The sequence below is a fragment of the Vulpes lagopus genome, chromosome 6 (assembly GCF_018345385.1).
Source record: "Vulpes lagopus strain Blue_001 chromosome 6, ASM1834538v1, whole genome shotgun sequence".
Lineage (NCBI taxonomy): Eukaryota > Metazoa > Chordata > Mammalia > Carnivora > Canidae > Vulpes > Vulpes lagopus.
The window spans coordinates 13,466,027-13,478,989 of NC_054829.1; the positions used below are offsets into that span (position 1 = coordinate 13,466,027).

The 12,963-nt window shown below is 35.0% G+C and overlaps 1 protein-coding gene across 8 annotated transcripts in view; it reads left to right on the top strand.

The window, feature by feature from the left end:
- Positions 1–12,963, top strand: part of EML5 (EMAP like 5) — a 183,838-nt gene that overhangs the window by 97,893 nt on the left and 72,982 nt on the right. For all 8 annotated transcript variants that reach the window (XM_041758309.1, XM_041758310.1, XM_041758311.1 and 5 more), the window contains 4 exons: positions 1,273–1,373; positions 6,757–6,959; positions 7,571–7,682; positions 8,737–8,864. In XM_041758309.1, coding sequence (XP_041614243.1) covers positions 1,273–1,373; positions 6,757–6,959; positions 7,571–7,682; positions 8,737–8,864 — 544 coding nt within the window. The remainder of the gene's footprint in view (positions 1–1,272; positions 1,374–6,756; positions 6,960–7,570; positions 7,683–8,736; positions 8,865–12,963) is intronic.

Sequence of the window (12,963 nt, forward strand, 5' to 3'; positions counted from 1 at the left end):
ATGTGAACTGGTGCAGCCACTCTGGAAAACTGTGTGGAGGTTCCTCAAAGAGTTAAAAATAGATCTGCCCTACGACCCAGCAATTGCACTGCTGGAAATTTACCCCAAAGATACAGATGCAGTGAAACGCCGGGACACCTGCACCCCGATGTTTCTATCAGCAATGTCCACAATAGTCAAACTGTGGAAGGAGCCTCGGTGTCCATTGAAAGATGAATGGATAAAGATGTGGTCTATGTATACAATGGAATATTACTCAGCCATTAGAAACGACAAATACCCACCATTTGCTTTGACGTGGATGGAACTGGAGGGTATTATGTTGAGTGAAATAAGTCAATCGGAGAAGGACAAACATTATATGGTCCCATTCATTTGGGGAATATAAAAAATAGTGAAAGGGAATAAAGGGGAAAGGAGAAAAAATGCGTGGGAAATATCAGAAAGGGAGACAGAACATGAGAGACTTCTAACTCTGGGAAACGAACAAGAGGTGGGGGAAAGGGAGGTGGGCAGGGAGTGGGATGACTGGGTGAAGGACACTGAGGGGAGCACTTGATGGGATGAGCACTGGGTGTTATGCTATATGTCGGCAAATTGAACTCCAATTAAACAAAAAAGAATTTAAAAAAAAGAAATACTCAAATCATATATATGAGTGACAGATGATACATACATGTGTATCTCACAAAAAAGCTATAGATTATATGTATTTTTGTCACATTTTCAATTTGCTAAATTTTCTACAAGCATGTATTATTTTTATAATAAAAATATTAATTGCTTTAAAAGAGGAAATAGTCAACAATGTCAGATTATTTTTATTATTGTCCCGTTCCTTAAAGTGAGACATTGAAATACTTTAAAAATAGAGATAAATGCTTTTTTCACTACATAGACAATGGCCAAATAAAAGGTAGTTTAAGAGGAACTATGTGTTAGGAATGACTATATTAAGCTGTAACAAAGTATTATACAAATTTTTTCTTTGATATATGCCACAATTCCCTATGCACAGTACAATAGTAGGTGCTACTGAAAAGAAGTTCAGTTCTTACTGTTTCTATGTTTTAAGAATCTGTTGAGAAGAATTAAATTAAAATTATGACCAAGTAATAAATCTACAAATGCATGATTACATAGCCCAAACCTGAGAGATAAGTGGGCAGAGGATTCAGTAATGGAATAATCAAGATAGGGTATGAATTAGGCAAAAGATTATTATCAGAGAGCTTTATCTTCGGAGTTTAAACATTCTGGTATCTTTTTCAGAGGAAGTAAAGATAAGATTTTTGTTGTAAAGATGAACCCCTACGTGCCTGATAAATTAATTACAGCTGGAATTAAACACGTGAAATTTTGGCGTAGAGCAGGTAAGGAAGTGCTCTTTTTTACTCCTTTGAAAGAAGTTATTACTTTAAAAAGTTATTTTAGCTAAGTGCAATGCAGTATTCTAGTTTCCTGGCACAGAAAAGAGACATTAGTGGAAAATAGGTGAGATCTAAATGAAGTCTGGAGTTCAGTTCATAGAAATGCATCAAACATGTTGGTTTTTTAGTATGTAGTAATTTAAGATGTTAACTTTAGGGAAAATGGGCAAGGAGTATATAAGAATACTCTGTTACCTTTTTGTCTCTTATGAAACTCTAAAATTATCCAAAATCTTTCTGTTTTTTTTTTTTTCAGGCGATCCTCATCTGTCTTGATATATTTTAAATAAATGTGAGGTTGATTTTATTGTCATTTATTGACCACATTGATGTAGTATTCATATTTTCAAGAGGGCTTAACTTGGGGCACCTTGTCTGCTTCTCCCTCTCCTCCTACCTCTCCCCACCCCTGCTTATGATATCCCTCCTCCCTCAAATAAATAAATAAAATATTTTTTAAAATGGGCTTAACTTATAAGATGAATCAAGACTCCTTTCTTTTTCTGTTAAAGACATATTTTAGTATAAACTGAAAATGAAAAATTTTGTTAGAATTCTTTGTATGCTATAAAATGATACATAAATGGAATGTATTATTTTAGTCATTTGTAACTATAGATTAGGAGCTGTGGAAGAAGTTTATATTTAAAAAAATTTTTTAATCTCTTTTCTGAATAAAATAGTAATATACTTATAAATTCCACCAATTTGATATTAAGGTCTCAGCACATTTAAACCTTTCAGATTAAAATACACAAATACAGAAAGAAGTAAAATATACATAAGAAAACAATAGCCTTAGTGAAGACATTTCCCAGGTTCAAGTTACTTTCAAATTGTAAACTACATAGAGCATGAATTGATTTTCACGCTTGGATTTAATACTTTATCACAAACTCATTAGATCATAGTGAAAAAGTAAAAAAGTATTTTCACATTTTTATTCCCATATACTTAAACAAAATTTTAGAATACCTTATTTATTTGGAATTACAAATACTAAGCGAGTAATGCTTATTATTTCTGTCTTGAAAATAAAAACCCTTATAAATTTACTTTGAAATAAGAGACAAAGTAAATAGTTTTAGAATGAAACCTTTTTCCTTAAGTTTGATTAGTTATATGGTAGATGAAACTGAACCATAAGAATAAATGTTAAAACTTTGGTGTGTCTTTCAACCTTCCTCACTTTTGGGGTTCTGATCCATGGAGTTCACTAAGTGAGAAATAAGTAATCACTGTATTAATCTAAGTGCTATCTAAGCCTCTAAATGCATAACTTTATGTAAATTAAAGATGTCTTAGGCCTGAGGCTAAAAAGGAGCTTCTAACCTCCTGTTTCAGATCTAGGATTTGAGAATTCCAACATATAAATTATTAAGCTGTCCTCTGAGAAATTTGAACTCTATTCCATGGTTGGTAGGGGCAGACAACCACTGAAAGTTTTTGAGTGCAATGACATGACCTGGTACAATAGGAATGTGTTATACTGTGTCTATCAGAAAACCAATTGATTATTTAAACCAGCAGTGGCAAACTTCCTATAAATGGAGAGACAGGAAATATTTTAGACTTCCAGGCCCAGGCATCAAATCAAAAATACTATGTAAGTACTTGAAGAACAAGAGTGAAAACTCCTGCCCTGCTTTATACCTAGTTGCCATTAAGTGGAGGCATTCATTGTCTCCAAGATCAACTTGCTGCCGTAAAAGGGATTGACAGTGTGGGCTGGAGGAACCATTGTCATGCCCCAGTGACACAGGTCCTAGTGTGTTCTTCTCCTCCTAGAGAGCCCTACCTTCTCACTTTGGGCAGCTAGCCAGAATTAAGGCAACTCCTAGGCTAATTCCACTGCTAGTGCTCAGCAGTTGCCATTAGCAAAGTTTTCAACTTGTAGATCACAACTAGCTTAGCCTCTGGGCAGCTGCTAGTTGGCAGCCAGAAGTCAAGAAGGCAGGCTCTGAGAGTAGAGAAGGAAACAAGCATCGCCTCTGTAGTTCACGGTGCTAATCTGCAGGCTCTGTACAAAACCAGGTGGTGGTAGGGCTTGGTTCACAGCCTATACTTTACCTCTTCTGCTCCAGATAGACTGTGCTCTAGTGAAAACCAGTCCCTTCACTTGTGTACTTTCTCTTCTTGCCTACTCATGAACATCAGTTCTTCTTCCCTATCTCTCCTACATCATCCCTTTCCCTTCTTTACTTTTTCAATTCAGCATACAAGTATGGGCTTATTTTTCCATCTTAAATAAATAAAACCAAATGAAAATCCTCCTTCAACTCTACCCTTGAGTTGCTAATCAATTTCTTATATATGTACTATAATAACTTTAGACTGTTGCTTACACGTTCATTTTGCAATGTATCTTCTCCTCTCTCTTGAAAGAAGTCTAATCTCTTCTCCCCCACCCTCACCAATCTACGTAATTACCCTTGCAAATTCAGTAACAACTCTGGCTGCTATGTTAAGAAAATACAGAGGTGTCTGGGTGGCTTAGTTGGTTGAACATCCAGCTCAATTTCAGCTCAGGTCATGATCTCAGAGTTGTGAGACTGAGTCCTGTGCCAGGCTCCACACACAGCACAGAGTCTGCTTAAGATTCTTTCCCTCTTCCTCTGCCTCCTCTGCCCCTCTTCCCTTTCATGCTCTCTATCTCTCTCTAAATAAAATCTTTATTTTTAAAAAAGTGGTCTGCATACATTTATAATATGACTACTTTTTCACTATCTTCCATGCTACCACCATGGTCCATGCCACCTTTATCATTTGCCCAGATGATTGAAATAGCATCTCTTCTTTCTTGCTCTTCTCTGATTTACTCTCAACCCAGAAATCAGAATAAACGTATAATACGTGATATGCCACATTTTATTCCACTAACCACTTCCTATCTCATGCAGAGTAAAAGTAAAATTCTTACTAGGGCCTGGAAAGCTGCCTTTGACCTCTATGGCGTCATCTCCCATTACTTCTTCCTCCCTTATTTTCTTAGCTATACCGTATTGATCTCTAAAACTATTCTTTGAAGGTTCCTGTCACAATCCTGTACCAGAGGCTCTTGCTGATCCCTCTGCCTTGAACCCTATTCTTGCATGGCTAGCTCTTATACCTCCTTCAGGTCTTCATTCAGCTATTGCCTTCTCAATGAGGCCTTTCTTAACTATCCCACTTAAAATGGACCCCTCTCATTTCTTGTCCCCTGTTTATGCTCACATTTTCTACAGCGCACCCATCATCATCTGTTAATATACTGTACATCTTACTTATTTGTTATATTTATTGGCTGTCTCATCAGGAAGCTCCATGAGAGCAGGGAATTTAGTTGTTTGTTTCTTCAAAGCTCTACCCCCAGTGCCTTGAATAGTGCCTGGCATATACATTTCTTGAATAAAATAATGAATTCAATTGGAAAAAAATGGGCAAAGATATTAGTAGATAATGAATGGCCAATACAGATAGGAAACTGTGACAAAGCTCATAAACAATCAGAGAAAGGCACATTAAAGCGTCAATAAAATTCAGTTGGTATTTCATATCCTCCAGTCTGACAATACTAAGTGTTCCTGAAAGGTGGGAAATAGGAACTCCTTTCACTGGTAATCGGAGTGTAAATTGGTGTATCAACTTTGTAGAACAGCTTAGCAACAGATGTTACATCTCATCTATGTTTTCCCTTTTGCACATACCCTGTGGTCATTCCTAGGCATTCCTGCAGAATCTCTTGCTCTTGCATAGAAGAGACCTTTACAGAATTGTTTAAAGCAGCATTGTTGGGCAGGGGGATGGGATGACTGGGTGACGGGCATTGAGGGGGTCACTTGATGGAATGAGCACTGAGTGTTATACTATATGTTGGCAAATTGGACTCCAATAAAAAAATATACATAAAAAATAAAGCAGCATTGTTTTCAGTAGCAAAAGCTTGGAAGCAATTTAAGTGTTCATTAATAGGAAAATAGACTGGTAGGTTCATATAATAGAATGTTTATAGAATTAAGAAAATGCATATTCTAAAGGTACAAATCAACATACATAAATCTACATAATGGATTGTTGGTGATAAAAGCAAGTTGCAAAGGAATACAGTTGACCCTTGAGTGACACAGGGAGTTAGGGCACTGATCCCCTGCACAGGCAAAAATCTGCATATAACTTTTTTTTTTTTTATTCATGACAGTCACAGAGAGAGAGAGAGAGAGGCAGAGACACAGGCAGAGGGAGAAGCAGGCTCCATGCACCGGGAGCCCGACGTGGGACTCGATCCCGGGTCTCAGGATCGCGCCCTGGGCCAAAGGCAGGCGCCAAACCGCTGCACCACCCAGGGATCCCTGCATAGAACTTTTTAAAAAAAAATTTTATGCATATAACTTTGACTCCCCAAATACTTCTAATAGCCCACTGTTGACCCAAAGCCTTACCAATGACATACATAGTCAAAGCTATATGTATTATTTAGTGTAATCTTATGATAAACTAGAGCAAAGAAAATATTGAGAAAATCATAAGGTAGAGAAAATACATTTATAGTACTGTATCTCTTGAAAAATGTGTAAATTAATTTGTGTGCAGTTCAAACCAGTGTTCAGGTCAGATGTACATATAGGATGGTATTTATAGAAAATCTTAAAACATGAAAAATATGACATATTGCCTAAAATTTTACAAATAAGTAGTAAAATGTATAAAAGGATGCATGAGGGATACATGGGTGGCTCAGTGGTTGAGAATCTGCCTTCAGTTCATGGTGTGATCCTGGGTTCCTGGGACACCATCCCGAATCAGGCTCCCCCCAGGGAGCTTGCTTCTCCCTCTGCCTATGTCTCTGCCTCTCTCTCTGTGTCTCTCATGAACAAATAAATGAAATCTTAAAAAAAAAAAAAAAAGACAAATGCATGTGAAAGTAATCACCATCATATTCAGAATAGTAGAGGATGAAGAAGGGAGATGGGATTGGCATCATGCTTTGGTTGTTTTAGTAATTTTGTGTAGGTTGAGAGGGGAATATACATACTTCCTTGTATTAATTTTTATATATTTGTTTTCTTAAATATGTCATAAAAATTTGAAGAACAATCAGAAGTGCCGAGGACTGATTAAAGCCGACTTAGTGTACTTATTTTTGTCCAAAGATCTGTGGCCTAAAAGCTTCCATGAATATGGCTGTCTCAGCCAGGCAAGGCACTGACTGAGAGACCTGTATTTTTCTAAGTCTCCTTACTATTACACATCTTTCTACTTAAACAATTACAGTAGGAAAGAAATTTTATCACTTTATAATTTCATACATTTTAAAAGTGGTACTTCTGTGATATTTTTTACGAACCAGGAGGAGGATTGATTGGTAGAAAAGGCTACGTGGGTACCCTAGGGAAAAATGACACAATGATGTGTGCAGTGTATGGATGGACGGAAGAGATGGCTTTTTCTGGAACATCCACAGGAGACGTGTGTATCTGGAGAGATGTCTTTCTTGTGAAAACAGTTAAAGCACATGATGGGCCAGTATTTAGTATGCATGCATTGGAAAAAGTAAGTATTCTAAGGATATTTTTAGGCAAAACACAATTTGATCTTGGGTTATAGAGGTTTTCATAACTAAAGGAATATTGCATTTCTGCTTAGCTGAGCCACCCGGTAATAATCTGTGAATGAGAGTCTTTCCTGCCTCCTTTATTCCTCTTTCAAATTCCTGAACATCGCGAAATAGGTCTGCTATTAAAAAAAAAAGTTTAACTTAATATTTATTAATTTCTTTCGATGTGCCAGCACTTGCTTAAGTGCTTTATTATCACCATCTCCCATGAGGTGACTATTATGATCCTCTGTTTTTGAAGGATGGGATTATGAAGCCTCTAAGAAAATATATGTATCATGTTGAAAATGTTAGAGCTACATTATGGTTGCAGATTACAAACCTTTTCTTAAAGTCCTGTCCTCAAAATACAATGTTTAGTGTCACTGTAAATATTTTTGCAGGTTCTATGTTGATGTATAAAAAAAACCCCTATTCTTAGGCTAATGTGTTCACAGCCTATAATTTTTAGCTATAAATGTCCTTTCCTCTAGAATTTTTCAACAGAAGGTTATTATTTTTTTTTTAAATTTAGATTTTTATTAACTTGAAATTTTTACTTTCAAAGGGATTTGTTACTGGAGGTAAAGATGGTATAGTAGCTCTTTGGGATGACTCCTTTGAAAGATGTCTCAAGACCTATGCTATAAAAAGAGCTGCTTTGGCACCAGGATCTAAAGGTGATTTGAAATTTAATTTACTTTGTAGGATAAAAGATTAATTGCTCATTGACATGCATGGTCACTGAGGGTGGAGACATGAAATATATTTTTCCTTTACTAGAAATGCATCAGAGTTTAATGGGAGAAGCCATTTAACTAGAGCCTGAATCATTGCCGTCCTTTCAAAAATCTATTTTCTGTGATATAGGTGGTAAAATATTAACCAAGTACAAGATTATTCATGGTAATTTTAATCATTTTAACGTTGCAAGGAAAATTGCCACATAAGCGTCACATTTACCAGTCAAGAATTTGTTTTCAAGCTTAGCATTTTGTTTCACATTAACGTTTTGTTGACCTTGCCTGTCTATCCTTGCATGCCCTTCCTTTTACCCTTTTTCTCAGTGTATTAAGGCATGACATCACACTCTCTGACCTCCAGGCCTTTTCTGTACACTATTACTTTTGCCTAGAATTTGCCCTTTCTCCTCCCTCCTGTCCACCTCCAATTACCTGACCATGCTCATTTTTCATATCTCAGTAGGGTAATTTCTTCTACTTCCATCTCCTCTCCACCCCCTTAAAAAAGGGGAAATTCCATTACATTATGCCCCTGTTTCAATATACTCCTCACATAGTGTCTGTTTTCTTCATTGTATGCTCTGTTAGGTTTACCAACTACATCTTTGAAGCCTTCCTAGGACACAGTAGACATATATGAATCCATCTTAAGTTCAATTGAATTGAAAGTACTAACCAGAATATTGTAGGTGCTCTAAGAAGGTAAGGAGGTGAATAAAGAGAGACAAATATAAGAGGAAAAGAAACAGTCGTCAGAATAGTAGTCGAAGATCTGAAATAATAGAGAATTATAGTATATAGGTGGTTCTTTTGAGATTAATAAGTTGAGTCGTTTGGGAAAATCCAGTACATTTATTAGAATACTTAAAATACAGGAAAAGGCAATCTTGTGATGTGATTTTCGTTGTCAAAATAGCATCATTGGCAATATATACATCCTTGTATTCTAGTAACTTTATACCTAGAAGAACATCTCCATTTAACATTTCAGGTCTTCTCTTGGAAGATAACCCATCTATACGTGCCATATCATTAGGACATGGTCATATTTTAGTTGGCACAAAGAATGGTGAAATACTAGAAGTGGATAAAAGTGGCCCAATAACACTTCTGGTCCAGGTAATATGAAAAGTTAATATACTTTTTTTTTCTCTTTGTATACAATTGATCCAATTGTATGAACCAAAAGTTAACAGTAGTGAAAAATAATGTTAAATTAATTAGGGAAATAATTGATAATATATACCAAAAATTTCTAACTTAATTATAGCTTAATGAGTAGATGCCAGTAAATAAATATGCATGCTATCGTGTGGAATAATTGCCAGTATTTTAAGTAATTTCTTATAGTAAAACAAGGAACCAATGAAGAGAAAAAACAGTTGTAATTAATTTAACCAAGTCAATTTATTTCACATTTATTTTATTTCTTTGAAGTATATTTGTTGAACCTAAGGCAGTTGCTTTTCTATGAAACTTCATTTTCCTTATTAAGTTTCTAATTTAAAAAAATAAATGTATGCTAAAAATTTTATTGCTGAAAACATTTGTCAGTGAAATGTTAATAAAAATCTAGCAAAATAAACATTTGTGTGGTAGAAATATAAAATGAAAGAGCAGGATCAGCTGATCTTAACATTTTTATCAGGAATGTTGTATTAATTTTTTAGTTGTACATTACCTATATGTATTGTTTTTCTGAAAAGTAGGGAGAGAAATAAATCAATACTATAAAACTCAGCAAATGAGGTAGGATCTACCCTAATGAAAAATTGTTCTCCTGCAACTGTAGTAACACCAATTTTGAATTTGTCTTTTATTCTGAAAAAGAATTATGTTCTTTCTTATTACAATTTCTTCTCCATCCCCACTCCCCCTCACTCACTTCTATTAAAACACCACAGAGCACACACAGAGGAGAACACTGCACATGCTTTAATGTTAATATAAAATCCTGATGTGCCAAGGAGAATTTGTAAGAAAATAATGAAACATTTTATATTAAATTTACTGTCAAACTTTGGTGTCTTACTCTTTAACTTCAATCATGTAATATTCCTTTGAAGTAAAGAGATGATGGAGTTATGGTGTTGAAGATGTTTATGATCTCTTGGAAAATATTAGCACAAGTACACTTTTACAGATGAATCCACAAAACTTTTCAAAAACCCAGAAAATTTTATAATTATAAAAAGTTTTAAAACGATAAATGACATCCTATTATTTTTTTATATTTATTATAGTGCATAAGATTTCAAATATGTACCGTCTGTCTCCTAAATATCAGAAACAAGACAAGGATACCATGTTTCACCATTATTGTCCAACATTGTGTGTGAGGTCTTAGCCAATCTAGAAAAAAGGTGTATGTGTTGAAAACAAATGGATAACACTGTCATTATTTGCAAATATTATAATCCTATACCTTGGGTATTCAGGGAATAAACTGAAAAATTATTAGAATTAAGGAGTCCTGTAAAGTGAGATTCAAAATCAGCTTATAAGAATCAATATTTCTATATATCAGCAATAACCAGTTAGAAAATATGACACAAAAATGATACAAAGAAAACTACAATAACCAGGAAAAAATATGAAAGATCAGTGTTAAGAAAAATGTAAAGTTTTACTAAAGACCTCAAAGATCTAAATAACTTATGAATTCACTATGATCATAAACCAAATACAAATGAGATTTTTCAAAAATTCTGGGAAGAGTTTTAAAAAATCACTTAGAAGAAAAAAATACCCCAAAATAGTCCAGACATTTTTGAGAAACTCAATGCTAGAAATAAGATAAAAGTATAATAATTAAAAGTGTGGAGATATACCTGGAAATGCAAATCAAAACCACAATGAGATACCACCTCTCACCTGTCAGAACAGTTAAAATTAAAACCTCAAGAAACAGCAAGAATTGTCAAGCATGTGGAGGAAAAGGAACCTTCGGACGCTGTTGGTGGGAATGCAAACAGGTGCAGCCACTCTGGAAGACAGCATGGAGGTTCCTCAGAAAATTAGAACTACCTATGATTCAGTAATCACACTACAGGGTATTTACCCAAAGAATGCAAAAACACTAATTAGAAGGGGTCATCCCCCCTCTGTTTATTGCAGCATTATTTACAATATCCAAACTAGGGAAGCAACCTAAGTGTCCATCGATAGATGAATGCATAAAAAAGATACATATATATAGGTATACACACACACACACACACACACATATATGTATACACGCATACACACATACCCACAACGGAATATTATTCAGCCTTAATGAAGAATGAAACCTTGGGATCCCTGGGTGGCGCAGTGGTTTAGAGCCTGCCTTTGGCTCAGGGCGCGATCCTGGAGACCCGGGATCGAGTCCCACATTGGGCTCCCGGTGCATGGAGCCTGCTTCTCTCTCTGCCTGTGTCTCTGCCTCTCTCTCTCTCTATGTGTGTGACTATCGTAAATAAATAAAAATTAAAAAAAAAAAAAGAATGAAATCTTGCCATTTGCAAGATAGCAATATGGATAGAGCTAGAGAATATAGTGCTAAGCAAAATAAACCAGAGACAAATAACATCTGATTTCACGTGTGTGGAGTTTAAGAAACAAAATAAATGAACAAAGGGAAAAAAAGACCAAAAAACAGATTCTTAACTATAGAAAACAAACTCATGGTTACCAGAGGGGAGGTAGGTGGGGTATGGGTGAAATAGATGAAGGGGATTAAAAGTACACATGGAACTATTGAATCACTATATTGTACACATTAAAATAACAGGTTGCAGTTTAATTCATACACTGTGATTAACTACACCAAAATTTTTTTAAAAGGTGTGGAAATGTATGTACACAATATAAGTACGTTCAGATGTCTTAAAGAAAACATGTACAACAGTATAGCAGTATTCTATGGGTCATTTTGGGGAGTAGCACCTCTTAACAGTATTCATCCACGGACATGTGATCTCTCCATTTTTTTTAGATCTTCTTTAACTTTTTTCAATAGTTTTATAGTTTTCAGTATACAAGTCTCACAATTATCTTTTTTAAATAATAGACCTTATTTATTCTAATAATTTTTAGTGGATTTTTAGGATTTTCTATATATAAGAGAATATCAGCTGCAGATACAGTTTTACTTTTCCTTTTAGGGATGCCTGTTACTTCTTTTTCTTGCCTAATTATCCTGGAATCTCCAATACAATGTAGAAGTAGTGAGAGCATCTTTGTCTTGTTTCTGATTTTAAGGAAGAAGCATCCAATATTTCACTGTTAAGTTTAATGATAACTGTGGATTTTTCTTAGATGCCCTAATCAGATTGAGGAATTACTCTTTTGTTCCTAGTTTGATGCACATTTTTATCATGAAAGATTGTGTCCTTTGTCAAATGCTTTTTCTTAGTCTATTGAGAGATGATCATGTGGTTTTTATTTTATTCTATTGATAAAAGTGTAAAATTGGTTTTCACTTTTTAAACCCCACTTGGTTGTGGTATATAATTCTTTTTGTACATGTTGGAATCAGTTTGCTATTATTTTTTTGAGGAGTTTAGCATCCACATACTTTATATAAGGAATAATTGGTCTATAGTTTACTTGTAATGATTGTCTGGTTTTGGTACCAGGCTCATCCTGGCTCCATAAAATAATTTGGAAAGTGTTCTTTCATCTTTGATAGTCTTTTTCCTTGACCACACCCAGCCGCTGGAGTTCATTAAATTAATGGCTGATTACTGTTTTCAAAATTTACCCCAGAGCATAAATTGCTCCCCAGATTAAACTAATCAAATTCAGGCTCCTTAAAGGGGACACTCATTTCCCAGGTGAGTGTTTTGAGGATTTATTCTGACTTGAAGCAGTCTCCTCCCATCTATCTCTGAGATTGCCCTGATCTGAGTAAATGCTTCGTTTGTCATATCTCCTTCGAATTGTTTCCAAAGACCTTAATTTTTTTTTAATTAACTTTATCAGTTTCACTGGTGAGCAGGTCTGCAGCGCTCCTTACCTTCTCCTGCAGGAAGTTCTTCCTGTATGGCAATTTTTAATATTTCCAAGGCAGCCAATTCCTACTCTCTCCACTCAGTGAAATTTTAAGGTTTTAAACTAATTTTAATAGTAACTTGATTATATTATGATTGTTAAGATAAAGCTGTTATAAAAGTATTTTTGTTTTGTTTTTGATTGTGCAGTTCAACTTTTTATTTTAATAAAATCAGAATAT